The 27994-nt window shown below is 33.8% G+C and overlaps 2 protein-coding genes across 3 annotated transcripts; one reads left to right on the top strand and one right to left on the bottom strand.

The window, feature by feature from the left end:
- The first annotated feature begins 212 nt into the window (after nt 1-212).
- Nucleotides 213-13281, top strand: LOC111424098 (centrosomal protein 97kDa). The gene is made up of 13 exons (XM_023057526.2): nt 213-323; nt 385-533; nt 594-752; nt 811-912; nt 986-1182; nt 1346-1429; nt 5950-6140; nt 6192-6263; nt 6314-6511; nt 6560-7154; nt 7208-7430; nt 7482-7619; nt 12403-13281. Exons 1-13 carry the CDS (start codon nt 215-217, stop codon nt 12652-12654), a joined length of 2469 nt encoding a protein of 822 aa, XP_022913294.2. The 5' UTR covers nt 213-214; the 3' UTR covers nt 12655-13281.
- On the bottom strand, nt 13270-27994 carry LOC111424173 (peptidyl-prolyl cis-trans isomerase D-like). 2 transcript variants are annotated; one of them, XM_023057615.2, is made up of 5 exons: nt 27486-27994; nt 27295-27432; nt 14289-14395; nt 14042-14230; nt 13270-13984 (listed from the first exon to the last, which is right to left on the bottom strand). In XM_023057615.2, the coding sequence occupies exons 1-5, from the start codon at nt 27541-27543 to the stop codon at nt 13394-13396; spliced, it is 1083 nt and encodes a 360-aa protein (XP_022913383.2). In that variant the 5' UTR covers nt 27544-27994; the 3' UTR covers nt 13270-13393. The 2 variants fall into 2 exon arrangements, with proteins under 2 accessions (XP_022913383.2, XP_022913385.1); XM_023057617.2 differs by lacking the exons at nt 27295-27432; nt 27486-27994 and adding an exon at nt 14645-14941.

Raw genomic sequence — 27994 nt, 5'->3', positions numbered from 1 at the left:
TGGTAACCTAAAGAAAAATCACTACATATTGAAGTTTTTATAATTAAATCAATTTTAACCCATCTTCATCTGCATTCTTTACATAATGAAGCCAACATCAAAAACAAATCAGCTTGTTAAATAAATGTATTTAAATAATATTCGTTTTGAACAAAAAACTTAATATGGCCTAGTTATTTCTTATGCGATGTTGTTGGTATGCCTGTGGTGTCATATGAGTTCTGTCAAACGTAGTGAAAGCGTCAAAAGTGACAATTACTCAACAAAAATAAACAACTTCACTTTTAATCGGTTTAAAAATATATGGCGTAACGAGCAAATGGGTAATGTCCTGTTTAAAACTTTCTTTTCTTAACGGAATTGCTTCTACTAACCTCATTGTAGATAACTCAGACACGTTGAACCTGTCGGGCAAAAAACTTAAAAAGCTAAGCAAACCCCAGCTCCACGACTCGCACATTACTACTCTAATACTAGATGAAAATGAATTACAAAGACTGGATAACATAGACTCTTATACAAAGGTCCAAAAAGTATGTAAATATGTGATAAGGATATCTTTTTCTGTGATATTATAACCTCCGTTTTTTTAGCTTTCTGCTGTTAGAAATCAATTATTACGGATGCATCAAGTTTGCAGATTGCAATCTTTACATACCTTAAATTTGGCTAATAATGGCATTTTAACTATCGAAGGTTTAAAAGATTTGATTCATTTAAGAGTTTTAAATCTAGCAAAAAATAACATTAAAGTGTGTATTGATTTTTTTTTTGTGTCCCATTTATATTTAATATGTTCAATAATTTTAGACTATTGAGCACCTAAATACAAATGTAAACCTTGAACACTTGGACTTAAGTGAAAATAGCATCACACACATTGTGGATCTGTCTTTTTTAAAAAACTTAAGGGTAATTAACACCACCATTTATTTTTAATTACTGGGTGTGGTTCGTTTTATTTCATTTAACCTTAAAATTTCAGGAACTTTTGCTTCACAATAACAAAATCGGCCATTTAAGGCAATGCGATCGTTTTTTACCAACTTCATTAATAACACTGACACTCGCCTCGAACAACATCTCCGATTTAAACGAAATCTCACAGCTTGTTAACTTGAAAAATTTAAATAGCATTTCCATTGCGGGAAATCCTTGCGTTACAATGACTGGAAACAAAATGTATCCTTGCTTTTTTTGTGTTGTTATAACTTTGTCTCAATTTGTTTTTTGGGCATTGGTACAGAGTGGTACTAAAATGGGACTAAATGGGCTGCTTTTATTTATGTCTTTTCGTTATTAGCTTCTTGAATAACAATATTTTATCCTTAAATATAATTTTTAGTGGTTTCGATTATCGGCCCTTTATCATCAATTGGTGTATGAATGTTCAAATTATTGATGGATATGTGGTTGATGCTATAGAAAGGTAAAAATAATTTAGTATTGATAAGTTTTTCCTAGTTTACACCACATCAATTTTTTTTAATAAGCTTTATTTTTATTATTTTAATGTTTGTGAAAGTTGAAAGTCTGTATTTAAAATGTAAAGTTTATTTTAATGTTATGTGTCTCTGGAAGACTGAATTAAATAAAAATTATCAGGTAAGTTATTTACTGTGATGTTTACATCATCAATATAATGAGCAGCAACACTGTTGCCATAGAAAAAAAGGTGACAAAATTACATGACATAATTAAATGTTTTACACTGTAATTGCTGTTTAACCAGACTTGACAGTATGACATAAAATGTATGATACATTTTAAAACTTTTAAACAGTACTTGTTTAGATATTCCAGACTCGTCTTCTTCGTCGCCTCCTCCACAATAAATAATTCTGTTCTACTGTTATAAGTCGTTTACCAGGCTTATAACGTAAGTAACTATTTCTTTATTTAATTAATCTATGTATGATGTGTCAATTTCTTGTCAATTACTCCCTCCGCCCAGAAATAAGCGTCCAATATCGATTTTTTAAACGTCAATTGTCGTTTTGAAAACACTTACTAAAGATTAAGTTTTTCATTGCCATTCATTTCAAGACCTCACATAAAGATCCGGTTTAAAAAAATAATGGTAGAGAGGGAAAACATTTTGACAAGAAACGATCGTGAAAGACCAAACTTAAGTCCCAACACAAGGCAAGCCGTTATTACTGGAATTGAATAAGAATATCAAACTGAAACAAGGCTCAATTAAGATGACAGCGAACAAATTTAACATTTCTGTAAAAACTGTAAGCCGAATTTGGCATCAAGCCCGAAAATCGTTAGCCGATGGTGTAACAGATCTGATGAGTAACAGATGTAAAGTCACGGAAAAAAGGACGCGTTGCTCGAAAACCGAGAAAGATTGAGACGGCGCTAATAAAGTCAGTACCATTACATAATCGACGTAGGTACTATTCGTTCGTTGATCAGGAGTATTACGACGGCACTTAAATGCAGTCAAGCCTTTCCTCGCAGACGCCAATAGAATTGAAAGACTGAAACATTGTCTGTCAATGCTTAAACCAGAAAGGTTAAATGCAAAAGCTCCCAAATTCATCGATATGTATGACCGAATTTGTAGACGAGAAATAGATTTACCTCACAAAAACAGCTGAGAAGTACTACCTAGTTGAAGGCAAAGAGGAACCAGCAAAAGTAAGCGTTTTCTCACAAAAGTAATGCTCTTAGCCGCTGTAGCTTGACCACGTTGGAATCATTCTGAAAACAAGAACTTCGATGGAAAACTTGGCATTTTGCCTTTTTGTGTTTTTGGAACCTGCTAAACGGAGCAGTAAAAATCGGACAGCTGGGACCATTGAAACGAAAGTGGTTTCTAATGTCACTAGAGAAGAGTAGTTATAAGAATATAATTATTCAAAAATTGTTGCCCGAAATTCAAGCAAAATGGCCAAGATCCGGTCGTCGTCAAACAATTTTAGCAAGACCACACATTCTTCCTGGTGATATTGAGTTTAATGAAACTTCAAATAAAATTGGGTTCAAAATCAAAATGTTATGTCAGCCACCAATATTCCCGATACAAACGTCTTAGATATATGCTTTTTTAATGCAATTCAGTCATTGTAGCAAAAATCGATTTACAAAACTTTAGACGAATTAATTCTTGCTGTTGAATTGAGTTCGGATACTTTGAATAAGGTTTATCTTTCGCACCAACAAGAGTAGCAAGTAGATGGAGGCAATAATTACAAAGTGCAGCATATGAATAAAGATCATTTCCAGAGAATGGGTATACTTCCAGTTGCTATAACTTTTGATCAAAGAAACTCACAGATCTGTGAGCAATCTATCATTGTATTAAATGTATGTTTATAGTTCATCCATCAACAGCATGGTTTCCTACGTGGACGGTTAGTAGAAACAAACTTGGTTGAGTTTGTGAATTAGACTTTGCAAAGGAGGTTTTTGAGATATTTGGCCCACAAATTTAATCGCATGTATTATTTATATGCCCAAATGTGTATCTGATATGATGGTCTTAATTCCATGGAGGTCTTGCGGGATGTTCATTTTAATGTTCAGACTTAAACCTTTCGAGTCATCCTTTGTTTAAACTACCTCTACAATACAAATTCACGCTACGTCTATTGCACCGCTACAATAGTCATTGTATTATTTTGATTTATTTGTGGTCTCACAAAGAGTTTTCTAACGTTATGTTTTGAGCTTGAGGATTTGTCATTAATTTAATTTTATTATAAATTCTGCTTGTATTTACAGTACCGTTCAAAAGTATATGATAATTTGGTTTTTCCCACACAGTTTTTGCAATGTATTTCACATGACATAGACTTGTGTAGAAGAATCCGAATCGATAGTGGTCTGGTCGATCTTCGCCTACTCCGCCTGCAGCTGTTGGAGCCTCTCATCGGCGAAAGTGCCCAAGGAAGCATGTCATCCTGCAGAATGTCCCAGTACTTCTGGCGATCCATGGTGCCCGTAATGCGAATCAGTTGGTCGGTGCTAGCCTCGCTGAAGCACCCCCACATCATAACGGAACCCTCGCCGTGCTTCATCGTGGGAAGCAGGTACTTGAGATCGAATTTCGTCGGTCCACAGGACCTTCTCCTCTCTGCCGAGTTTAGTTGAGGGGCGTCTTCGCACACTTCACGCGTGCCTTCCTGTTCTTAGCTGAAACGAGTATTTTTTGAATTTTTACGAATTCTCTTTCTTCTTTCTTAGCCCGTCTCTATGCACTCCTGAATGTCTATGAATTTTCATTCTCGCTGTTTGACGTCATTTGTAGCGAATTTCTCCGTTGCGGTCTTCCCACACTCCGATTTCCTGTCCACTGGACGATCTTTTACGGCCATTTGATGCTGTCTTGTCTTACCCATCGCCACAGTCCAGCAATCTTCGCCACCAAGTCTGTGATCTTAGTCCGCTGATTGCCGTCTCCATAACTCTTTGCCTATTGGCACTTTTTTTCGTTTGCACAGTGATTTCGGTTAATAGGCATAGCTGGGTTTTTGAAGACGAAATTAACTTTCCCAAACGCTGCTTATGTCAACCGTTACTTTTTGTTATTTCGGTGGTCTAGTTTTCTTTGGCCAGCTTGATACCCTGACCAAGGTGGGCGTAATGTTCTAAAACATGATTTTCGATCGGAAACTGAATAGTATCCGGACTCAAGATCTTTGTCTTTTCGCGATTTATCCTTATACCCTCTTCTGCTGATACTTTATAGAGCTGCTCCAGCGTATCCTTCAATTTCTCTCGGTCGCTGCTTATCAGTACGATGTCCTCCGCGAATCTTAGGTAATTTAGGCAAGTGCCGTCGATATTGATGTCCATCTTCACGCAAGATACTTTCTTGAACCAGTACCAGTACCAAAGTGAATAGTTTGGGTGATATCAGGTCTCTTTGGTGAACACCTCTCTTAACCGGGATCTTCTCTACTAGCATGTTCTCGCCCGTAAATGTGTCGGTCAAGGTTATAGATTCTGTCTTTGTCCATTATTTTTAGTATTACCTATATCTCGATGAACTCGAACACCTTTTGATTATCTATTAAGGTCAGATGAAGAGAGATGTTGTACTCTGTTGTCTTCTTAATTTCGAAAATCCGCCTGTTCGACTGGCTGATAGAATAACAATTTGTCAAAGGTGGATAGTTGGCTGATTGCTTGGTAATTTTTCACACTTTTTGAACAACAATCCTCTATTCCCGCAGACATCTATTCAATAGGTTGAGCAATGTCTCCTCCCATCTCTAGCATTTCGCCTGTCACTTTGTCTTCCCTGGGTGCTTTTCTGTCCCTCGTCCTCCTTAAACCAGTCCGCCTTTTATCGGTTACTTCTTATCTACTCTGTTCATCTTAGAAATGTATGTTTATTCTCGAGCCATCTTGGATCATAGGACTCGCATGTTGGTATTGTCGGCGATTATTTGAACAACCAATCAAGTGTTATGGTTTTTTAGATCTTTCTGGATTTCTGTCTGTATGATCTTACTGAAAGCTTTGTATCCCTCCCCGTCTCTACTTCTTTGACGTCGCTCCTCAATGAGGGTCATCGTATTGCCAGTCAATCTATTGTTCCTTGATTTGGTACACTCGCATACTCTTTTTGTCTGGATGTTTTCTTGATATTGTCGCTTTATCAGTTTTCTGCTAGTATTAAATCGGTTGAGGACATTAACATTCGTGCAAATTTCTTTGCTGCTTGTGAGGATGTTGTCGATCTCATTTTTCACCTTATTGTTTCGGCTTTCCCATGCCTTCCTTTGGGATGGTTTCTTGAACTGAGTGTTCATGTAGAAGTACTCCAGTAGCATTTGACCCCGTTCATCCTTGTTCCTGGTTTAAGTCTCTGACCCTCTCTGCGCTCCTCGCGATGGTTACATCTTCTTAGATGGTTAAGTTGTGGTGTAAATTAGGAAAAACCAATAATTATCACATAATTTTTTAATGATTATTTTCACAATTTTGTAGTCTTCGAGGTGAATGGCTTTATTCTCAAGGTAGAGGTAGGCATTTTAGAGTTGGTGATCAAGATGAATTAAGTCAGTATTTAGCAAGTACTTGCCCTTTAACTGGTGAACAATTGGAAACTGAAGAGGACCGTAAATTAAGATTAATATTGAGTAAAGCTCAACATCATCAACAACAGCTTCGCGAGCAATGTAATAAAGATTAAGACGAATTTTTTTGTTATTAATTTAAGAATTTTATAGCTGAAGTTAACTCAATCCCATCACCGCTAACAAGAAAAAGACTTCACGGTGCAAAGTATTCCCCAAAAACAGGTAGTTTTACTCCCAACTATAATTATAAAAATTAATTAAAAAAATTGTAGCTTCTCGGATAGGAAATAGAAATAAATCGCCAGATAGGATGTCATCTAGTTGTTACTCATCATCGACAATTACAGAATCATCAAATTTAATGACTCAAAGTCTTGATCCTAAGTTATTAAGCGAAACTGTTAATGGTAAATGTAATGGGATTACCAAAGAGATGTCTTCATCGGTTGTTTTAGAAAAATGTCTCGATAGTAAGTATTAAATTAATGTAATTAATACCCTCATCGTTTTTTTTTAAGTTTCAGAAAATGAAATGATTAGTAGTCCTTTACAAGCCTTATCAAAACTTGTTCCCGTTCCCGAATCTTTAATGAGCCCTGATTATCGCCCGTCGCCATTAATCGGAAGACTGAGTACCCCTTCGTCGATGCCAATGCTCATCACAAATCGGCCTGTAACGCCGAAATCCGTCCAGAGCACCGCAACGATAACGAAATCACCGAAATCGGTTAGAAGTAATATTGCGAGAAATCGAAATTTAACACCTGAAAATAAAAGGGTGAATACACCAAGCCCAAATCGACAAAGAAAAATGACGCAAAATAACGAAGTAACGAAGAATGATGTCATAAAATCGTCGTTGAAAAAATCTGCAAGTAGTGAGGATGAATCGGAAATTTATGATTCAAAGTTACAATCGATTCAATTGAAAGCGGAGGAAAAGAAATTGAAGGTTGAAAGCGGTGGAAATGTTGTTTCTGGGGATGATAAAATTGAAAGGGCTGCAGTTATTATTCAAAGAATGTGGAGGGGGTATTACATTAGAAATTGCGACAAGGATATTCAAGATTTATATAAAAGTTTGCAAGCTAGAAGAGCTGATGAATACATCCAGTAAAAAATTAAATCGTACATAACAAATTTATGTTAAAATTATTTTCTTTTAGGAAATTAGCAAGCGATATGGAATCTACTAAGGCGGCTTTAGAAAGCGAAAGAAAAATTCAAATGTTGCAGATGCAAGCCATTAACGCGTTATGGAAAAAAGTTTCTACAATCCATCCCGAAAACGAATCGGCAAATAATTCAGTTGTTCCTGGTACAAGCAAGATAGATAATGTAGAGTTAGTTAAAGATTTAGCTCAAACATGTTCTGTTTTGCAAAATCAGGTAGATATTACTTAAAATTTTATTTGCATTTCTAAATTTATTGTTTCATAGATTCAACAATTACAAGGATCAATGCAAGATATAGTCAAATTTATGACTATGTTTAGTCAAATGTCAAATGTAAATCAACAATTAAAGGAAACTGTAGCTGGAACGCAAACGGAAATAATAGCAGTTCATACACCTCAAGTAAGTAATATTCAAAAATAGGTTATATGAAAAATTTTTAATTTGCACATTTGGACAATTATCCAAAGGTATTTAGCTGTGAGTCTTCAGACGCATGGCTAAACATGAAACTTTCTAGTTCTAGTGTTAGTTCAGTTTGTTAAAGTTAGTTTCGTTTAACTTGGACATAACCATTTTTCAAGCTAAAGTTCTTTCTTTAAACTTCAGCACCGTTTTGATCCTAGAAAAGGGATAGAAAGGTGCATAAACGTTTTCACAGACAGTCGAGCCGCCCTAAAGGCATTTCAGGCCTTTGCATGTTACTCTGCACTCTCTGTACCAGCAACCTGAGAGAACTCGCTAGGAGCAATGATGTTACTTTATGGTGGGTTCAAGGTCATAGAGACATTGAGGGCAATGACTCCATCGCAAAATCTAAAGAGTCAGAGACTGCTGAACATATATGGCGGTCCAGTGACAGCTCTTCCCGCTAGAAATCTTGATAGAAAATCAGTATCATATCTCCGCGGAACGAAATGAATCGCTTTACGCTTGAACAACGTTGGGAAATATTGCAAACTTATTTCCAAAGTCATTGTTGTGTAACCCAAACACTGCGTTTATTGAAGCATTAAGCACATTTTTAATCCGGCGGTTATGTTAACAACCATACCTGCCTCATCTGGGGTTCGGAAAACCTACACATAATCGTCAACAAGACAATGCATCCTCAGAGAGTGACAGAGTTTGGTGTGGATTTTGGAACGGTGGCATCATTGACCCATTTTTCTTTGAAAATGCTGCTGGAAACGCCATTTCGGTCAACGGTGAGCGCTACAGACGCATAATAAACGATTTTTTGTGGCAGGAAATTGAAGACATGGACTTAGACGATCTTTGATTTCAGCAGGATGGAGCACCATGCCACAATCGATCTTTTGCGCGCCAAGTTCAATAATCATGTTATCACTCGTCTCGGCGATATCAATTGTCCACCTCGAAGCTGCGATTTGACGCCGTTAGACTTTTTTTGTGGGGTGCCATGAAGGACCGATGTTATGCGACCAATCCATTAACGATTCAAGCCTTTAAGGTGAATATCTCCTAGATAGAGCTACAAAACCGTGACCAAGGTCATGGAAAACTGAGTTAACAGGATGCACTACTGCGAAGCCAACCAAGGCAACCACATGAATGAAATCGTGTTCCATAGATAATACCGAAAAAAAATGATTTTTGTTCATGGATTTATGGTCCACCCTACCTATACTGTGTGAATGCGTCGCCAGATGCCACCTAAGACATAACATTTTCGGTAATGTACGTAATCCGACATAAAGGAACAAGCCCTTGGAGCAATACCAAGGTTCATGAAGGACCTACATTTGCCCCAAATTTTTTGAGGGCTTAGGTTGCAATAGATCTTATAGGTCGCAGTGACGACCCTCAGCTTGGCAGCAATAATAATAATAACGCTGAATAATAATTAACCCGTTTTTGCCCAGTGTTCCAATATTGGAACAGCGACGGTTTTACCCCACCACTTCCGCATTTTCGCGGTTTTTTGCATTCTGCAGGTCTCATCTTGTCCGCCATAGTCTCATACGTTATTGGAAAGTGTACTACATTGTTAGAATTCACTCGTTTGCAAATCTCACAGAGTTTACTGTGCTGGTGTTTATAGTGTAAAAATGGCTGCAAAGAAGTAAGTATTTTTTTGTAATTTACTCTAAATAATTTCAAATAAAATTGTTTTTGTACTAAAACATACTATATTGTCTGTTGAATGTTTGCTATAAAAGATCTTGCCAAATTTGCGTGCGTTTATTATGGTAATTTACCGTTATTTTCGAATGTTGCAATTTCGGAGTGATTGGGTACACACTTTTTCTAGGTACTATTCTACCAAAGAGCTTATTGATTTGGTGGAAAGTGATGAGTTTTGGGAAGCAGACATTTATGTTACTCCACCTAATGATGGAAGAAACTCTGAGGAAGATAGTGATGATGAAGAATTTCCTTCCGCGACTGCAAAATTTAGACAATCGATAAAACCTCGCCGAAGACACAGAAAATTCTAGTGACGAAGACAATTTACATCTTTCTTGTTTAGTCAACACAAATTATAGTCATCCGCATAAAAGAAATTGGGCGAAATGTGATTTGACTCCAACTTTGCCGCGATTTGTTTCACCAAGCCAATCTCATACATACAACTTTACCGATGCTATTTCCTGTTTTGAAAGTTTTAGATGAAGAAATATGCACTTTCTCGAACGATATGTTTGTACTCTATGCTCAGCAACATGGTGACCATAGTTTTGAGATTGATACTGGTGAAATTAAATGCTTCGTTGCCATTTTGTTCTTGTCAGGACATCTTCAAGTTCCTCGATGGCGTATGCTGTGGGAGACTGACAGTGATACATACAATCCAATGGTCACAAATGCAATGAGAAGAAACAGGTTTGACGTTATAAAGAAGTATGTACACTAATCTGCCTAAAGCTGATAAATTTGCAAAATTGCGTCCTCTTTTTGACATGCTTAACAAACGTTGCTTAGCATATGCAGTCCTAAATGAAAAACTGAGCATTGACGAATGCATGGTTCCTTATTTTGGTTGACATGGAGCCAAATAGTTCATCAAAGGTAAACCGATTAGATATGGGTACAAGATATGGAGCTTGTTAGGATACCTGATCCTATCCATTAGGATACCTGATTCAATTTGAACCATATCAGGGAAAACAAGAGAACGTACCGCACATTGAACAACTGGGTGTTGGCGGTTCTACTGTTGTCTCATTGATGTCAAAACTTCAAAAACACGTGTCCTTTAAAATTTACTCTGATAGATATTTTAAAATCTTTGAAACTGGTGAATTATCTTCAAACTTTAGGGTATGGATACACCGGAACCATCAATCCTAACAGGAATGAGAAATGCCCTATGACTCCCAGCAAAATTTTAAAAAAGACACCAAGGGGCACGTATGAGTACCTAACGGATAAAACTACAAACATAATTGTGACAGCTTGGAATGATAACAGCACTGTAAGTTCCTGTGACACAGTCAACCCAATCGAACAAATAAATAGATGGATACCAAGCCAAAAAAAGAAGGGACATGTTTCTCAACCTCATGTTATTGCTCATTTCAACAAAAATATGAGGGGAGTTGATAGAATGGATCAAAACATTGAAAACTATAGAATCAGCGTTCGGTCAAAAAAATGGTGGTGGACCTTGTTTGCCTTCTGCTTAGATACATGCCTCTACAATTCTTGGCAAATTTATCGTATACAAGCAGGAAACGAAAAAGGTGATTTTTTTGAAATTCAGACAAAAAGTTGTTCAAGTTTATTTAAAAAAGTATGGTCAACCGGCAGCTAACGGAGAACGTCCAAAGACTTCAAAACCACTGGCGAACAGAATCCATGCCCAAATTTGATATGTTTGCCTAAATCATTGGATAATGCCGGCCCAAAAACAAAACCGTTGCGTACACTGCCACAAAAACGCTACGAAAATGTGTTGTAAACCTTCATGATCATTGTTTTAAGAGTTATCATGTCAAAGAAAATTAATATATCGTTACTTTAATTTTTATTTTATTGTTTATTAAGTATTTAGACACCGCACCCTTTCACTCCCAGTGTTCCAAAATTGGAACATCAAAAATTAACGAAAATTATACAGGGTGATTAATTAGCTCGCCAGCAAACTTTGACATATGATAACTAATCGAATTAACAAAAAAAAATATTAATGAACATATGCCCTATTTCAATTATTGACGAAATTATAACACTTTAATGTTTTCATTTTTATATCATAATTAACTGCAACATTTTTTTTAAAACACATAAATATTACAAATATTGTAATATTTATGTGTTTTTTTTGTCAGATTTTATAATGCCCAGATATGTTCATTATGGTAATTATTTATACCATCTCGTGTAAAACATAATTCATCTGTCTCGAAAACATTTGAAATTAAGTCATTATTTTAGGCGTGTTGCTGCAATAACCATTCACAAAATACTAACCGTTGCTGATTATCTCCTGGCTGTAGAGCTTGAACATTCTGTTAACCGCGCCATGCAAAATTTTGACTTACATGTATGTTGTGTGCTATTCTTCGAGTGCTGATGATACATTAACTACATGCGGTCGAATAGCTTTTGCTGGAGCAGGATTACCTGTTTCTCGATGTCTTCTGAAAGAATCGCTAAAAACTGAATATGGCAAATGACGCTGTGGAAATCTTTCTTGATATTCTCGTCGAGCATTTCCATTGCAAAAACCATACACGAAAATTATATCAGCGTACTCTTCAGTGCTATAAGCGTACATTTTGAGTTTCTTCTTGTATGTAATAATTAAACCTTACAGCAAACTGACATACTACAATGACGACTTTGTTTTTGTGAATGTTTGATTTTACTGACTATAACATAAATTCGCTGCAGAAAACTTTAAAGTGTTATAATTTCATAAATAATTGAAATAGGATGTTCATTAACATTTTTTTTTGGTAATTGCATTAGCTATCATATGTCAAAGTTTGATGGTGTGCTAATAAATCACCCTGTATATCACATTTTTTTTTACATATAATGAGACATCTTATGCATAAAAATCATCAAAATTATGTAAAAGAACCTTTATATTCGAAATAAGTTAACTCGGGCAAAAATGGGTTAAAACTAGAACTAACACTAGACCTAGAACTAGAATCATTCCGGTTTAACCATGTATCTGAAGATTGTAATTTATAAATAATTATTTTGATAGGGTGATGGTGGGAAATTATTTCCGTTTCAAAAACAAACAAGACCATCATCTTTACCATTACCTATAGCGATGAAATCACGTAAAGAAGTTAACCAAGAGTTAAAACAATTCGCTGGAACGTTAGTTGATGGTGTAATTAAAACAGTCAGCGAAACAAATCCCGATTGTCTCGTTGGGCATGAAGCGGATGCAGGTAAAGATCTTAAAGAGGAAATGGTAGGAGATTGCGTAGAGGTTTTAGAAGAAAGTTAAAAAAAGAACATTTTTACTTTTAACAAAAAAAAAAAAAAAAAAAAAATGAGTCTCGTTTGTGATATTATTTTAGTTTTTGTTACAATTAGTTTAAAAAAACGTTCGTTATTTTTCTCACTTTTTACGTTATTTTTTTTTTTAGAAAATAGATTAGATAATATTTATTAATAGATAATAACGGATGAAAATCTTTTGATTTTTTGATCATTTCTTTTATTTAACGAAAGCTTTACTTGCCTTAAAAGAAATTAGATAAGAATATTTATTCGTGTTAGTGTTTCATTAAACTCCACCAAACGAAAAGAGAAAGTCATAATTTGGTTATCTTAAAAAAAATATAATATAAAGTAATGTTGATAGTCAAATTATAACTTAGAACTATGCACACTGCCGTTGAGTTTTTGAAAGAGGGGTTTTTGATTGTGCTTTTGATGGTAGCTTTGTTGAAAGTGTCACCCAAACTTTCTCCTTTAATTATTTAAAAAAATTTGTACAAAAATAAAAAGACAAGAAATTAACGTGACAGTCTGATTAAGATTCGGGTACATTTTCAAATGTTTTTACACACACTAGTTCTGCATTGTTATACGCTTGATTTATTTCAATAAACAATCATTCATATGCAAATATTTTTTTTTGTTTTACCTTTTATTGTTTATAATTAGGGTATATAATAAACTAGATTTTAAAGTACATATTCATTTTGTATTTACAAGTTAAAACATAAAATTGGGATTTTTTAAAACATTTTTGAGAATAATTCCTGTTCCCTCTTGGTATAATCCAACATACATTGTTTCGCCACTTGGAAATTAACAAGAGCAGTTTTATTTTTTGGGTCTAGAGCGAGAATATGTCGAAAATCTCTAATCGCATCATTATAGTCTTTTATTCCCAACTTAGCACAGCCTCTCCTCATCAGAGCTTTAACATTTTTTGGATCGATAGATAAAACTTGCGTACAGATTTTAATCGTTTCTCTGTATTCTTTTTTCTTTAATAAAACTGCAGCTATATTTATTAATAAAATCGATTTTAATTCGGTTACTTTTGGATGATTTTGCTTTTTATGTCGTTTTAACCACGCTTCGAGATACCTTAAAGATTTTTTATATTTTCTTTCTGAATGGACATAATCACATTTGTAATAATAAGCGTTTCCGGAATTCTTTATGTGATTCACCGCGTTTTTATATTCTTTATCTACATCTTTTGATTCGACATCCCAATCTTCTGGATATGGAGGGTAAACGTCTTCAGTACCATCATTCTCTTCTATATTTAAAGGTTCGCCATTTTTTATTACACCACAATCCACAATCATACATTTCTGAATAACAAATTAAATTAAATGTTAATGATAACCTTATTAATACAAAAATGTTACTTTTAAGGGAACTTCATTTTCTCTGGGAAGTTGTTGCATTTCCTCCACGATTCCTAAACCTTTTTTCACCCTACCTATAGCTACATTTAAACCATCCAAATGGTGGCAAGGAACAGTTGTTATATAAAATTGGCTGCCGTTTGTGTTTGGTCCTTGATTCGCCATTCCTACTGTACCTTTATTGTCATGCTATTTTGTTCAAATAAAGTAATATTAAGAATAATTATTATATAAAATTATTTATTACCATAATCGTAAAATTTTCATCTTCAAAAGAAGGTCCATAAATACTCTCACCTCCCGTTCCATCACAGTTTATTATATCACCACCTTGTACCATAAATTGGGGAACAACTGTAATAAAAAAAATTATTAGATTTTAAATATTTTGTTTAGACGATTTTTGAGATGAATTTATTAGATGATTTAGTTGAGTTTCTAATAGAATTTAATGAAAATCTCTAAGAATGTCATGACTTTATTTTCGATCAAATTTGTATTAGATTTTGGATTTATAAATTTAAAGAATAAGTTGCAAGAGACTTTATAGTTATACTTTAGGCTGTTGTAAGACAAATCTGATGCACGCAAATTTGGACATACCAAAGAATGTTTGCGCGGCACATACAAGACAAGTTGCACATTTGCTAAAAATGTTCGCGAGATGCTAATTGTACAGAGTCTAATATTGCACGTAATCTAAAAAATGTTTGGTCTTTTCTTAAACATAGGAAAGGCAGGCAGGCAAATTTAGGTGAGCAGAATTCCGGCGGTAAAGATTCTTCGTTGCTACAATCGATGATATTTGATTACAAACTAATTTGGATCTGTTTTTACTGCATGCATGGTTGGTAGTATTGTCGCTGCTGAATCTTGCGTGTCGATAGTGCGAAGGTTGGTTAGACACTGAAAGCGGTGAAATTCCTGCTATATTAATAAAAAATTGTTATTTATAACTCACACATCCGCTTACGATTTTGTTTAATAAATCCTGTGTTTTCTCAGCGGTTTGGAAAATAGCTCATGTCATAGAGTGTTTAAGTCTGGTAACGATGCAATAATTTTCATCGTTATACAGGGTGTTTCGGTGACTCGGGGAACAAATGTAACCACATATACTAGAGTGAAAATGATGACGATTCATGTAAAAAAAATTAGTAAAAGTCCTCAAATTGCAAACATACAGGCCATCAAAGTTATGAAATTTTAACACATTTTTCAAAATATCTTAAACACTATTTATGGTAAAGCGTTGAAATTTGGTACAGCGTAAACTAACATCACGTAAAATCATTAGGCAATTTTTGAGTTAGATCGGTACCCGGGAACAATGCTATACAGGCTGTTCATAAAGTTTGTTTGCTCAGAACTTTTTTATCCTATCATTACCCTACATTTATTTTTGCATTTTCTAATAGTAAATTTAGTTTAGAAACTTTTATCACTCTTAGAGAATATTGATAAAAACCACCGTTTCAGTATTAAATGCAAAAATGTTAGGCTCCGATTCAATAACACTAAAAAAAATAAATAAATAAATAATTTGAATTAGCAATGACAAGTGAAAATCGAACTGAGCTGTCATAACTATTATGTATGCAACATGTCCAAGTGTAGATTTAGCTAAATCACATTTTTAATTTGTTTTAGTTGGTTTAATAAAAGAACTCAAAAACAATAAATTAAAAATCAACAAAAAATAACCAAAAACCAACAACACTAACAGGAATAATAAAAAAAGTACATAAAATAACAAGACAAGTAATAAAAAATACTAAAGGATGTTCAATCGTCATCATTTTCACTCTAGTATATGTGGTTAAATTTATTCCCCGAGTTACCGAAACACCCTGTATAACTTTCAAATTTCGCTATAAAATTCATTTCTTGAAGGATCCTTGTGGAAATATCACCAATTATTAATTAAAGTATCTTCTTTCCAATGAACTAAGACGTTTTGAAAAATAACTTTTAGTTTTTGAGAAAACAATATTTGAAGTTTTGATAAAATTTTCGATGTTGCAATTTTCATCGATAATTTTCAAATTTTGCTATAAAATTAATTTCGTGAAGGATCTTTGTGGAAATATCGCCAATTATGAAATAAAGTATCCTCTTTTTATAGTTGCTTCCAAATAAGTTGACTTATCTTATTAGCTTTCTTATTAATTTCATTTTTATTCAAATATTGCAATTATGAGGCAATATAGGGTTGGGTTACCACTTCAGAATCCGGCCGAAGGGGATGCCGAATATCCAGTATCCGGCTTTTCGCAAAATCACTATCTGTTCCATCACTAGTTAAGAATAAGATTAACCCAAGCCAGCATAGAGATGAAAAATTCTCGAAAAAAAAAAGGAGAATGTACATTATTGTCTTGCCACACAGCTCTGACAAAGTTTCCAAATCACTGCAATTCAATCACTTCAATATCATTGTCTTCATTAACCTCCACATTGGTGACAGAACTTATGGATGTTTCCAGATGCTTTTCACTGGTCATGAATCTAATAATTTTAAATTATGAGCAATCAAGGTTCAATACCAGCTCATTCAGCTGTAAGCCAATTTCTTTTCGCAGTGTGAAGAAAGTTGTAGGTGCTGAAGATTCTTTTTGTTGCTGCATTCGACACAGGCATACTTAGTATCTTGACCGCTACTTTACTTACTGCCGACCCAAAACAAGTTCCCTTCCACCATACAACGGGATGCAGTTTTTCCACAGATTTTAAAACATATGGTGTTCCAAATAACAATTCTTTAGGTCGATAAAGGGCTAATCATCTGCAAACTCATCTGGGCTTGTTACAGTAGTCATATTGTCTATAGACTCTGTTCCTTGTATTTGTTCTTCTCTATTAAGATGAATTCCATTAAAATTTTGATCTAGAATATTTGTAGCAAGATGGATTGTATTCCCATTTGCTTTCTGTTAACTAAAAAGTTTTTCTGTTTCAAAATGACTTTCCAGCTGATAAAAGTATTCAGCTACTTGGCTCAACCTTGATTTATCTCCTTCCAGTTAGATTATGTATTTACCAATAGAATTTATTAGGTGATAAAATTTTGAAACTTTTACCCAAAAAATATCCTCATCCAATATCAACTTTGCACCTAATTTACTGAGTATATATATATATATATATATATATATGTATATAGACTTGTTAATATCAATTATTGACCATATCGGGCTTGATTCTGTCTCATTACCAAAAATTTAAAAATTACCCTAAAGGCAGGATTCTATCAGTCAGTATTGAGCAGGTAAAGTCGAGTGCTTTGGAGATAAGGTCTGGGATACCGTAGGGATCGATTCTTGGCCCTACACTATTTAAAATTTAAACGATAAATATCAATAGATTGATATACACTGATGATACTCAGATTTGTCCTTTTCTGAAGGCCACTTTCATGAAAGTTTCAATAAGTTTAAACGTGCCTTGCGTGACATTATCGATGGGGCTCGGGAATATTGCTTAAATATAAACGCTAATAAAACCCAGATCATTCTGTTTGGGCCTCCGAAGTTAAAAGAGAAATTTATTGATGGGTTTTATCACTTGTCGATAGGAAATACTCCTATTCCATTCATGGATGATGCGTTAAGCTTTAGTTAATTGGCTCACTACGATTGATTTACTCTAATCGTTATAGTCTTAACTGGCACCCAGAAAAGAATTCAAAAGCTTCAAAACTCGTGCATCCGTTTAATTTTCGTTCTAAGGAAATATGGTCATGTACCTTTTGGTTTTAAGCAATTTACCTCGGTAGTCCTCCTGATTGGACTAACCCTGAACCGATTTACGAAGTGTTGAGTGATGGGTGGGTGACGGAGGGCTTTCTGTTAGGTTAAATGGAAGATGACGGATGGAAGACCTGAACTCCCCCTATATGTTCGGGCTAAAGTTTTTAATGCATATTTTGTATCAAAAAGACTTTTTAAACTGCAAATAATTGATCCCCATCGTGTTTTCACAGGTAATTTTAAGGAAATGGCTTTGGTGTCATTTCTTTCAGTTTGCACATTTTTGAAAGTAGCCAATAAAGTGTGGGAATTGTAAATTTTTTTGATGACAGCCATCATCTTCCATAATAGTAGTCATTTTTGAAATGTCTCCAATTATCAAATTTAGCGTATGAGCAATGCATTCCTAAACAGCAATATGTTTGTACTTTTCATGAAGTATATTTCTTGCTTTAACCATTGCACTGGCAATGTCGGTTACTATAGCAAAGAATTTTTCAGGACCAATTTCTTTCAAAATTTCATCGATTTTTTCGGCAATATATTCTGCACTATGTCGACAAATATTTGTTGGCAAATTTTTGTACTACGTTAGTGTAGTAACAATGAAATTAAGTATGGATTCATTCCTTTGGTTGCTCCAACCATCACACTGTAAGCTAGATTCGTTTCTCCAACTTTCATTTTAATGTCTGCGTCCACTTTTTCATGCTCAGAGTCCAGTAATTTATTTGATAATAAATAACGTGTAGGCATTTTGCAAGATGGTCTCAAATGTTTCAAAAATGATAGCCAGTGATTATTTTCAACAATGGCAAATTGAGTGCGTGAAGTAGACTCTTGTTCAACTTTGTTGTTACCGTCCATTATTCCTGCATCTGCCACGCCATATTTCACACAATAATAAATGCACAAAGCTAAACACGTTCATTCACGTCTGTGGGATTCCCGAACCGTTCGAGCTTTGTCACACCGATATAGGAAGCCATCATGCACGATGAGAAAATTACCTCGTAGAAGGTTTTCTAGTAGAGAATTTTCTCTCGATTAGTTTGAGTTCACTTAATCAAATATACCAAGTTACTTTAATAAAGTCATGACATTCTAGAAGTTTTTATTTTTTACTTTACAAGCTTTAACCTCTTACTTTTTTATCCTAGCAACCAGGATCTTCAATTTAAACAAATGTATTTTATTTTAATCTTGTTTAAAAAGAAAATAAATGTTAAAATAACATAAAAAACAAATTTATTTTCCATTCACATTAACTTTTATTCCCAAAAACTTAACAATTCTATACATCATTTTAAATCTGCTGCTCAAAAAAAAAACATTTAAACAATTTAATTTTCCATGCTTATTCTTTTTGGATATTAGGGGGAACTCTAAAACGAACCCCATCGATATAAATAACTGGTTCTGTTAAAGTATCCGTCTCCGATTCGATATTCCTAAAAATATCACCTAATTTTTTCGTTAGACTTCGAAAAAAATCAAACGACCACCGTTTTTTCTTATCATTATTGCTATCGGCATCGCTAAATTCCTCAATTTCAACGGCTTCTTCGTATTTCCGGTAATCTGTCGGTGATCTACACGATTTTGTTAATTTATAACCTTTCTCCTTTTGATCTTTAGATTCTTCAGATCGAAATTGTTTCGTATTTTCTCGAAATTTATGGAATTCTTTTATTTTATCGTTATTTGACGACTTTGAACATTTTTTATGTCTACAATTTGATGAATCTTTAGATGATATTTTGTTTAGCTTTCCAACGTTGATTATTTCTGATAGAATCCCTTCTGTTGAAGTCACAGATTCAAAGTTATTCTTCCCACGAAAATAAGTTAACAAATCAGAACTCGAAATTTTTTCCAAATTTTGTTTATTTAATTCATTATCTCCTTGCGTAGCCAAGCTAGTTTTGGATTTTATTTCGAAATTGTTCATTTGATGAGTTTTCGATGTAGATAAAGTATGTTTACTTTTAAGAAGACTTAAGCTAGTTTTTTCACTTTTCTTGCTAAATTTCGAAATTTCCTCTTTTTGAGATGATTTTGATGTTAAATTTTTGGTTTCTTGTTCATCTCCTGTTGAGATATTTGTACATTTACTATCTTCTTTATCAATGTTTCCAACAAAACTTTGATTACTTTTAAATTCCGAAAATTGTTGACTTGGAACTTTATCTTCTTTATGAATATTTCCAACAGAATTTTGATTACTTTTAAATTTCGGAAATTGTTGACTTGAAAGTTTATCTTCTTTATCAATATTTCCAACAAAACTTTGATTGCTTTTAAATTTCGAAAATTGCTTACTTGGAAGTTTAAATGGTGGAATATCAGTTACATAAAGATTTGTAGTTAAACATTTCTGATTTCCATCATCAACTACATAAGGAGGTGGTTGATTACAATATAAAAATGGTGAAGTTTCACTTCTTTTTGTAACAAAACAATTTTCTAATTGGTCAGAATTTATATCTGACGTTGATTGAGGAATTTCAGAACTGGGTAATAAATAATTTTCTGGTGGTTCAATAGGTTCATAAGGTGGCGGTTGCAGTTGAATAAAATCTCTTTCGTGATAAACTTGAAAATCAGTATTTTGAGTTTGAGTGTAATTTTGAGTTTTATTTAACTCGTTTTTATGTTGATCTTTCTTACTTTTATTGATCTTCTTTTTATCGTCACGTTTATTTCTTGTATCTTCTTGATAAGTTGTTGTCTTTTCCCTTGAAAAAGAAGAAGTACTTTCCGAACTATCAAATTCAACTATTTTTGTTGATTTTCTTTTAGTTTCTTTAACAGGAACCTCGTCGTAAGCATCACAGCGATTTACAGCACCTCCTCGTAATCTGTTTTTGTTATTATCACATCGACTAACATTTCTACTTTGAGAACATGAACAACCTTGACAATACCCACAATCGTATCGCGAACAACACGCCCTTGAACTGGGATAATAAGGGTTACATTTAGGAGGACAACATGGTGATATAATTTCAACGGGGGGGCATGGATCAATTCGTGGTAGAGGGGGGCGATTCGCCCACATCATCATTTCTTGGCACGCTTGTTCAACTTCAGACGGGGAATCACAAAATTCAACTTGCCATCCTGTTGGTTGCGGACAACAGCATGGCGTTTCAGCTACGAAAGCTAAACCGAAGCGACCTTTTACTCTCGGAACGTTGCACCAATAATCTTCATCATCTGAGTAATCGCAGCAGCAATTTGAATACATTTTTTGTTTATTTGAGAAATATACACGAGGTAATTTTGACTGATAAAAGAAATTTACTAAAATCAAAATATTTTAAACGTCGAAAATTAGAAATGTCATTAATTTTGAAACTCTACGTCATAATTTAGATGGCTCGCGCCAATGCAACAAATTTAATTCAAAATTTGTAATTAGGAAAAACAAATGTTTTTTATAGTTTATAAGAGTTCTAGATAACTTGCTTGTGGAAAAAACTTCACTTAAATAGAACCAACTAGAAGATTCTAATCGGTGAGGTAAAATTAGAAATATGGCAGGATGCGACATCCTGTTTGAATTAAGTATCTGTGATTGTATCTTTCAAGTTCTCAATGAAAAGGACCCAAAAAAAGCTGATACCCAAATTATGATTTTCGGACCATAACACAAAGGCTTTTGATTGAAGTTGGCAAATTGAATCCGTAATTTCAGGATAAAGATTAGGGCGTATCGAGATTATTACATTTTTTGCTGTGAAGCGTGATGTGAAATGAAACTAGTAGTAAAGTAGTAATGCACAAATTCTATACCTTTTGGAACACGAAGTTGAATATAATAAAAATGTTATAGGTAGTATATTTCAAAATATTGATTAAATGGAAAAAAGCTTGCGAGTTTCAGTAGAGAAAAATAGATTATGCTTAACGTAAAAGCAATCCAACTCTCGTAGATATAAGACTATCTCACCCATCCTAGTCCTGATTTCGTTTGTGGACAAAGTTAGATATTTGGATCTGAAGTGTAGGGTAGTCGAAGAGGTAAGTGATCCGACTGAGGTGGCAATTGTTGGGGAGATGTGTCTACTGTTTCAATTTACTGCCAAAACAGTGAACATATGGATGGCTACATCATTATGTTGGGTAATATGTTCGACAATCTGTTGAGTTATAATCAGTTTGGATCCAATGAGATGCTTATTTCGAGGACATTCAGTACAACTAATGAGGAATCCAACGTTATCATTTCGATGATAAATAGTATGGTAGTATTGTAGGTGAGCGATTAATCTCGTGGAAGTACTTCTCACGAGCCATTAAACATTTTGCAGGATATCCCTTGATTTGACATCATTCCGTTGGTACATAGAGGATACTCCTAGACTCAGCGGTTTACGTAGACTTATCCTATCCCTTATAAGTAAATATTCATATGCATTGTTTTGAAGAAAATTCGTCTTTAGATTTGTTTATCACCAAGATCAAGCAATTTAGAGGGCATATTAGCTGGGTGAAAAGTTGAGAAGCCATAGTTTAATAGCATTACTATAGTTTTTTTTTTAATGTCATGGTAAATCATTCTGTCAAAATCGGATTATAAGAGGTTGTTTTCCGAGATTAAACATTTTACAAAAAAATGCGTATCCAGACTACTTATAATACCTATTAATGTCTAACGCTACATAAGCAGTTTTCAAGAACTCCTTATTTAACATACGTTAAGATCATTGTTCTTTTCCAAAGAAGCATTGATCTGCGAGTTTTATCATCAAAATCTTCGCTATTAAAGAAAGAAGTTGTGTGATGTTTTAGTTCCCAAACTGTGATTAATTTTCACAAGTTTTCTGTTCGCACTGATTATCAATAATATCAAAGGAGTTAATTGCTAGCGTTTTTCTAGTCAAAATCTAATCTAACAGTTTAAATGACTTTCTGCCACCATTTTACACTTTTTCACCGTTTGATTCCTTTTGACACTCTTTGATACTGTTCGAGATTATTAACGCATTTTTTTTTTTGGCATACTTTGTCACTGCTTAACACTCTTTGCATTTAATTGATGCATTTAGACAGAAAGTAAGATTTTGTTATAAATTACTACTAAAGTTAACTTACTTGTCATTAGGAAAAGTTAGCATTCAAAACTTCAAACAGATCGTAAATTTTAGCACATCAAATAAAGATTTTTAATGTAACTTGCAGCCAACTTTTCCTAATGACAACTAAGTTAACTTTAGTAGTAATTTTAAACAAAATCTTACTTTCATTAATTGTAGCGCTTCTGAAGATGGCCCTTTAAGGTCGAAACATGTAAAGCGGATTTTTATTAACAGTAAAACCAGTACGAAAAAACTTTAATCATTGATATTTTTCTAAATGATATTTACATTTCTTAAAATTACTGGTAAAATAGATTTTATAATTAATATTGATCAAATTTTTGATTGAACTTTGAATAATTTTAAACGACTTCAGCAAAATTTGGATAATTTTCTACAAGCTTAGACCAATGTAAACATTTTTTTATCATTTTAGATAATATTGCACATGCTTAGACAAGTTTAAATAATAACAGGCAAATTTTGCGCTTTTAAACAATTTTGGGCAAGATAATCTTAGCCACATTTTGATCATTTTAGTCATATTGAACAATTTTGAAAAATTTTTATAAACTATTTTTTACAAGTTTAGCCAAATTTAGTGCTTATGAACAATTTTGGAAAACTTTACATAATGTTAGCCACATTTTAATCAATTTAGAATTTTTTTACAAGCTTAGACAAATTTAAGCAATTTTCGACAAATTTTGGTCATTTTATTTATCATGTCTAATGTTCATTGCCAGGATAACAACTTTCTAGATCCCTTTGACAAATTGACCAAGATCAGACCACTTTGCACATGTTTGAACGAAAAGTTTATGAAAAATGATTATATTGAAAAACAGCATAGCATAGATAAAGCACGGTTGTAAGCAGTATATTCTGTTGGGCTTGAATACGCCGATGTTCTAAGATCAAAATGGAAAGACCTGAGATTCTATTACTTCTTTGATAATTTGTTTTCTTCTATTGTGCTGTTAGAAAATTTGAGTGAAAAAAATATCTTATCAAAATTAAGGACAGCAACATAATTTTCATAAAATAAAATGACAATAATATTGTTATATTTTGCCTGAATGCAATTGGGGTTGAAAAAAATATAGAAGCTGAGAGGAGTCGGTCCGTTCAGATCAGAATATAAGTTTATATCGCATCGCTATGCGTGGAATTTTTCTCTTATAGCTCACTGTGTAGATATGGCGGTACAAAATGCCTGGCAAATCCATAAACCTCATGGAGGCACAATGAATGAGTTATCTTTCAGAAGAAGTATTGTGCATACTTTACTTGATCAAAATAAAAAGCGTCGATTTACCAAAAAGGACAACTTTCACAATGCCTAAATTCGGATTTAATCGTTTGGGCCATTACTCAAGAGAAACAAACAAGATGTGGAACAACGATGCCAAAAATTAACACAACGTAACAACGTAGGTTTAGATGTGAAATGTTACATATCATACCCAATAAAAAGGGTGATATGCCCACTGTCATATACAGGCTGATTCTTAACTTATATGCATAAACTTGGAGATTTATTCCTCGAGACAAATAATGGCTAATAAATGAAAAAAATTGTAGTAAAACATTTTTGGTTTCCTAGATATCCGATATATGCGACAACATCTAGAATCTAGATGTTATGTTGTAACATATCTAATAAAACACATTATTTAGTCTAGATTCTAAATAATGTGTTTTCCAGAAGATGGCTAAGTCGAGGTGGTCCAATGGTCAGGCCACCTGGATTGCCCGACCTCAATCCTCTTGATTTTTATTTTTGGGATCACTTAAAAAGCAAAGTGTACGCCACCGAAGTACTGAGCAAATGTTAGGAAGTAGGATACATGCTGCTACGGAAGCAATCCCCCGACACTCTGGAAAAAGTGTTTGACGTTTCGAAGACAACTTCGAACTTGTTTCTAAAGAAGGTTGTAACATGGCACTCTGTTAGTTCTAGTTTTAGTTTAATTAACACCGGCGGTGAAAGCCTTTGTACTTATATTCTATGTATTCTTGATTTGAAAGTAAATTTCTCGGATATCTAGAAACTAAAAAACTTTTGCTACAATTTTCTTCACTTATTAGTCATTATTTGTCATAAGGAATAAATCCCCAAGTTTATGCGTATACGTTGAGAATCATAGTGTATACAGCACAAATATTGTTTTTAATAAATTATTGTATAACAAATATAAAACATAGTATTAGTAAAACAGAAACCAGAACACGTTGGGCATATCTGGGTTAAATTCGTTTCAGGGATTTTTTCATAATGATTTTATCGCCTTTATTTTACAAACGCACTATATATAAATGTTAAATCCGCAAATGAAGTTGTTTTTTAAGTCGTTCTGGAAATTGTTTATGTACAAGTTTATTTAAGGTTGACATTGACACTATTAAAAAAAAATAGACACGTGCAATGCATAATGTTATTTCATTCAGTTATTTTAATTATTTTTTGAAATATAACATAAAAACGAAAAAATAAAAAACACATTTTTATTGGTAATTATTTGAAAAAAATATATTGATTTCCAGACGTTAAAAACTCAAAAAACGGACGTGGACAACTGTTTATATTAAATCAAAGGTCATCTTCATTGGCGTTTCACAGTTTTTTTTAAAACTAATTTTTTTCAACTTAACACACTACTTCCTTCCCCCTCACGTGCAGGCAACATACCAAAAACGGTGTTTAGAAACCTTTGTATAACCTCTATTAATCTAAAAATCATCGAACGCACTCGAACAAGTCTACGAAAAACTTCATCTGGACAATTTTCGATACAAACTGAAGCCAATGTTTGCGTTCTCCTCCATGCTTGAGAATCCCAAGATTGATCAGGCGGAGACATTTTATTTATTAAATCTCTAGATTTGAAACGTTTTAAATCGCAATAATCGGCGGTTTTATTCAATTCGGTTAAACAAAACGGAGTTGGATCAAAATCAAAGGATTCTTCTTCGATTTTGTACATTTCTCCCGCGCTTTTTTCATAATTCGAACGTTGAGATTGACAGTATTTGTTTTCGGTGTTTAACGTTTGAACACCTAAATTAATACAATCCAATCTGTAGACGTCACTCGTTTGATGAAACTTTTCAATCGAGCTTCCTTTAGAAGTATTCCTTGAAGATTCTTGATGACTTTCTTCCTCTTCATTATCATAATCAAAGTTTTTATAAAATTGTTTCAATTTTTCGTAAACATTTTTCATTTTATCTTCACATCTACAATCAGAATCAAAACTGTCGTCGTGGTGCCTATTTTGTTGGGTTTCTTCTCGTGATTGCATAATTGATTTGTAATTTTTTACAATGGCGGTTAGGAATTCCCTGCAAAGTTCGAGTTTTTTAGCGCAATTACATTTCTTCCTTTTGTTGTCTGATGATTCTTTAGCGCCTGTTGAACTGACTATGCTGAGTGCCTGCGAAGTTACGTTTAAAATTCTTTTTTTGTTGTTGTAAAAGAATGTCCCAAAAAAATACGATAAAAAATTTGGAGAAAAAATGAAGATGATTGGTTGTTTTTTGGGGACATTCGTTATTAACCATTTACATTCCCACTAAGACTACTTTCCTGGTCTTTACTCTTCGACCTTTGTCGAGATTCTTTCACAGGTATTTCATCATCATAAACGTTCCCTTTACTTTTATTTCTGGGTCTATTTGGGGATCCATTCTCTCTTCTCCTTCTTCCATCTCTTTTTCTGGGACAACAATCGCAAAATTCTTCGTTTTCTTGACATGCACACCTTTTCCTATTTGAATTACTCTTCGAACATGAACATTTTTTTTTAGAGCTGGCGGGGCAACAAGAGCATTTTCTTCTTGGTCTGCTTTCAAACATACATGGTGGACCACATGGATTGCATGGTAAACAAGGTCCACAAGGACCACAAGGACCACAAGGGCTACAAGGATTAGTGTTTGGACAGCAAGGGTTGCATTTTGGGGGAAAACAAGGGGAAACAACTTCAAGAGGGGGACATGGGTCACAACGTGGAAGTGGAGGTCGATTCGCCCATTGAATCATTTCCATGCATCGTTGCTCAACTTTTGAGGGGGTGTCACAAAATTCTACTTGCCATCCAATCGGTTCTGGACAACAGCAAGGCGTTTCGGCCACAAAAGCAACTCCAAAACGACCTTTAACTTTTCTATTACCTTCACACCAATCATTTGGGTCTTCGCATTCCGGTGATTTACTACAGCAGCAGTTGTTCCACATTTTTTTAAGAGAAATTATAAAACTGAGGATTTTGTAAAATGAGAATCTATTGTGATTATGTCTAAATTATGTCAATATTATCATAGGTAACTATTTTGGATTAACCCAATTTACACAAAAACAACGATTGAGGTTATGTACGACTTTTTTTTCCTTAGTTTTTAAATAATTATAACTTACCCCTATGAAACGTGTTTCCTTTATAATGTAATTTTTTCCCATATTCTCCAATTCCTTTCTCCCCGGTACATAAAGCTTTAAAATTAGCAGCAGCTTTGGGAACGAGCTGATCAAACAATTCAATAATAATCCGTCCGGCTGAAAAATATTTATAGATATTAAATTATGCAACAAAGATTAATGAATTTTACCTTTTTCATTCCCTATTTGTATGTCCAAATAAACAATGCTATTGTTTTCGTGATCCATGTTAAAATTTAACCAAAAAGCACCATGTTTGTTGTTGATATTAACACAAAATCTTAATTACAAAATCGTTCTTAAAGCTTGAAGTAGCTAAGATGAAGTTCACGTTGTATTGCACGATTCGGTTTTATCGATTTACGCAAAACCTAGTCGAAAATAAGTGCATACACGACTTGATTGCGAGCACACGAGCGAAATTAAAATACTGACGATGTCTTAGTTTATCTATTTCTATCGATAAATTTAAAATTAAAACAATAGTACATTGAGGGTTTTGTAACGTAATAGAAATAAAAATTTAGTAAATTGCGTTTTGCTTATCTTGGCCTAGTCACAAATTTAAATATAGATAACCTAATGCAAACATTTTTGGTTTATTTTTATATAAAATCAGACACACAACAACATATTTTGTAATTAAATAAGCGAAGATTTTGTTTGAACATTTTGCAAT

This window comes from Onthophagus taurus, chromosome 11, assembly GCF_036711975.1.
Source record: "Onthophagus taurus isolate NC chromosome 11, IU_Otau_3.0, whole genome shotgun sequence".
NCBI classification, from domain to species: Eukaryota; Metazoa; Arthropoda; class Insecta; order Coleoptera; family Scarabaeidae; genus Onthophagus; species Onthophagus taurus.
The sequence above is the reverse complement of the archived record's forward strand: the minus strand, read 5'-3'. Positions and strand labels throughout refer to the sequence as shown.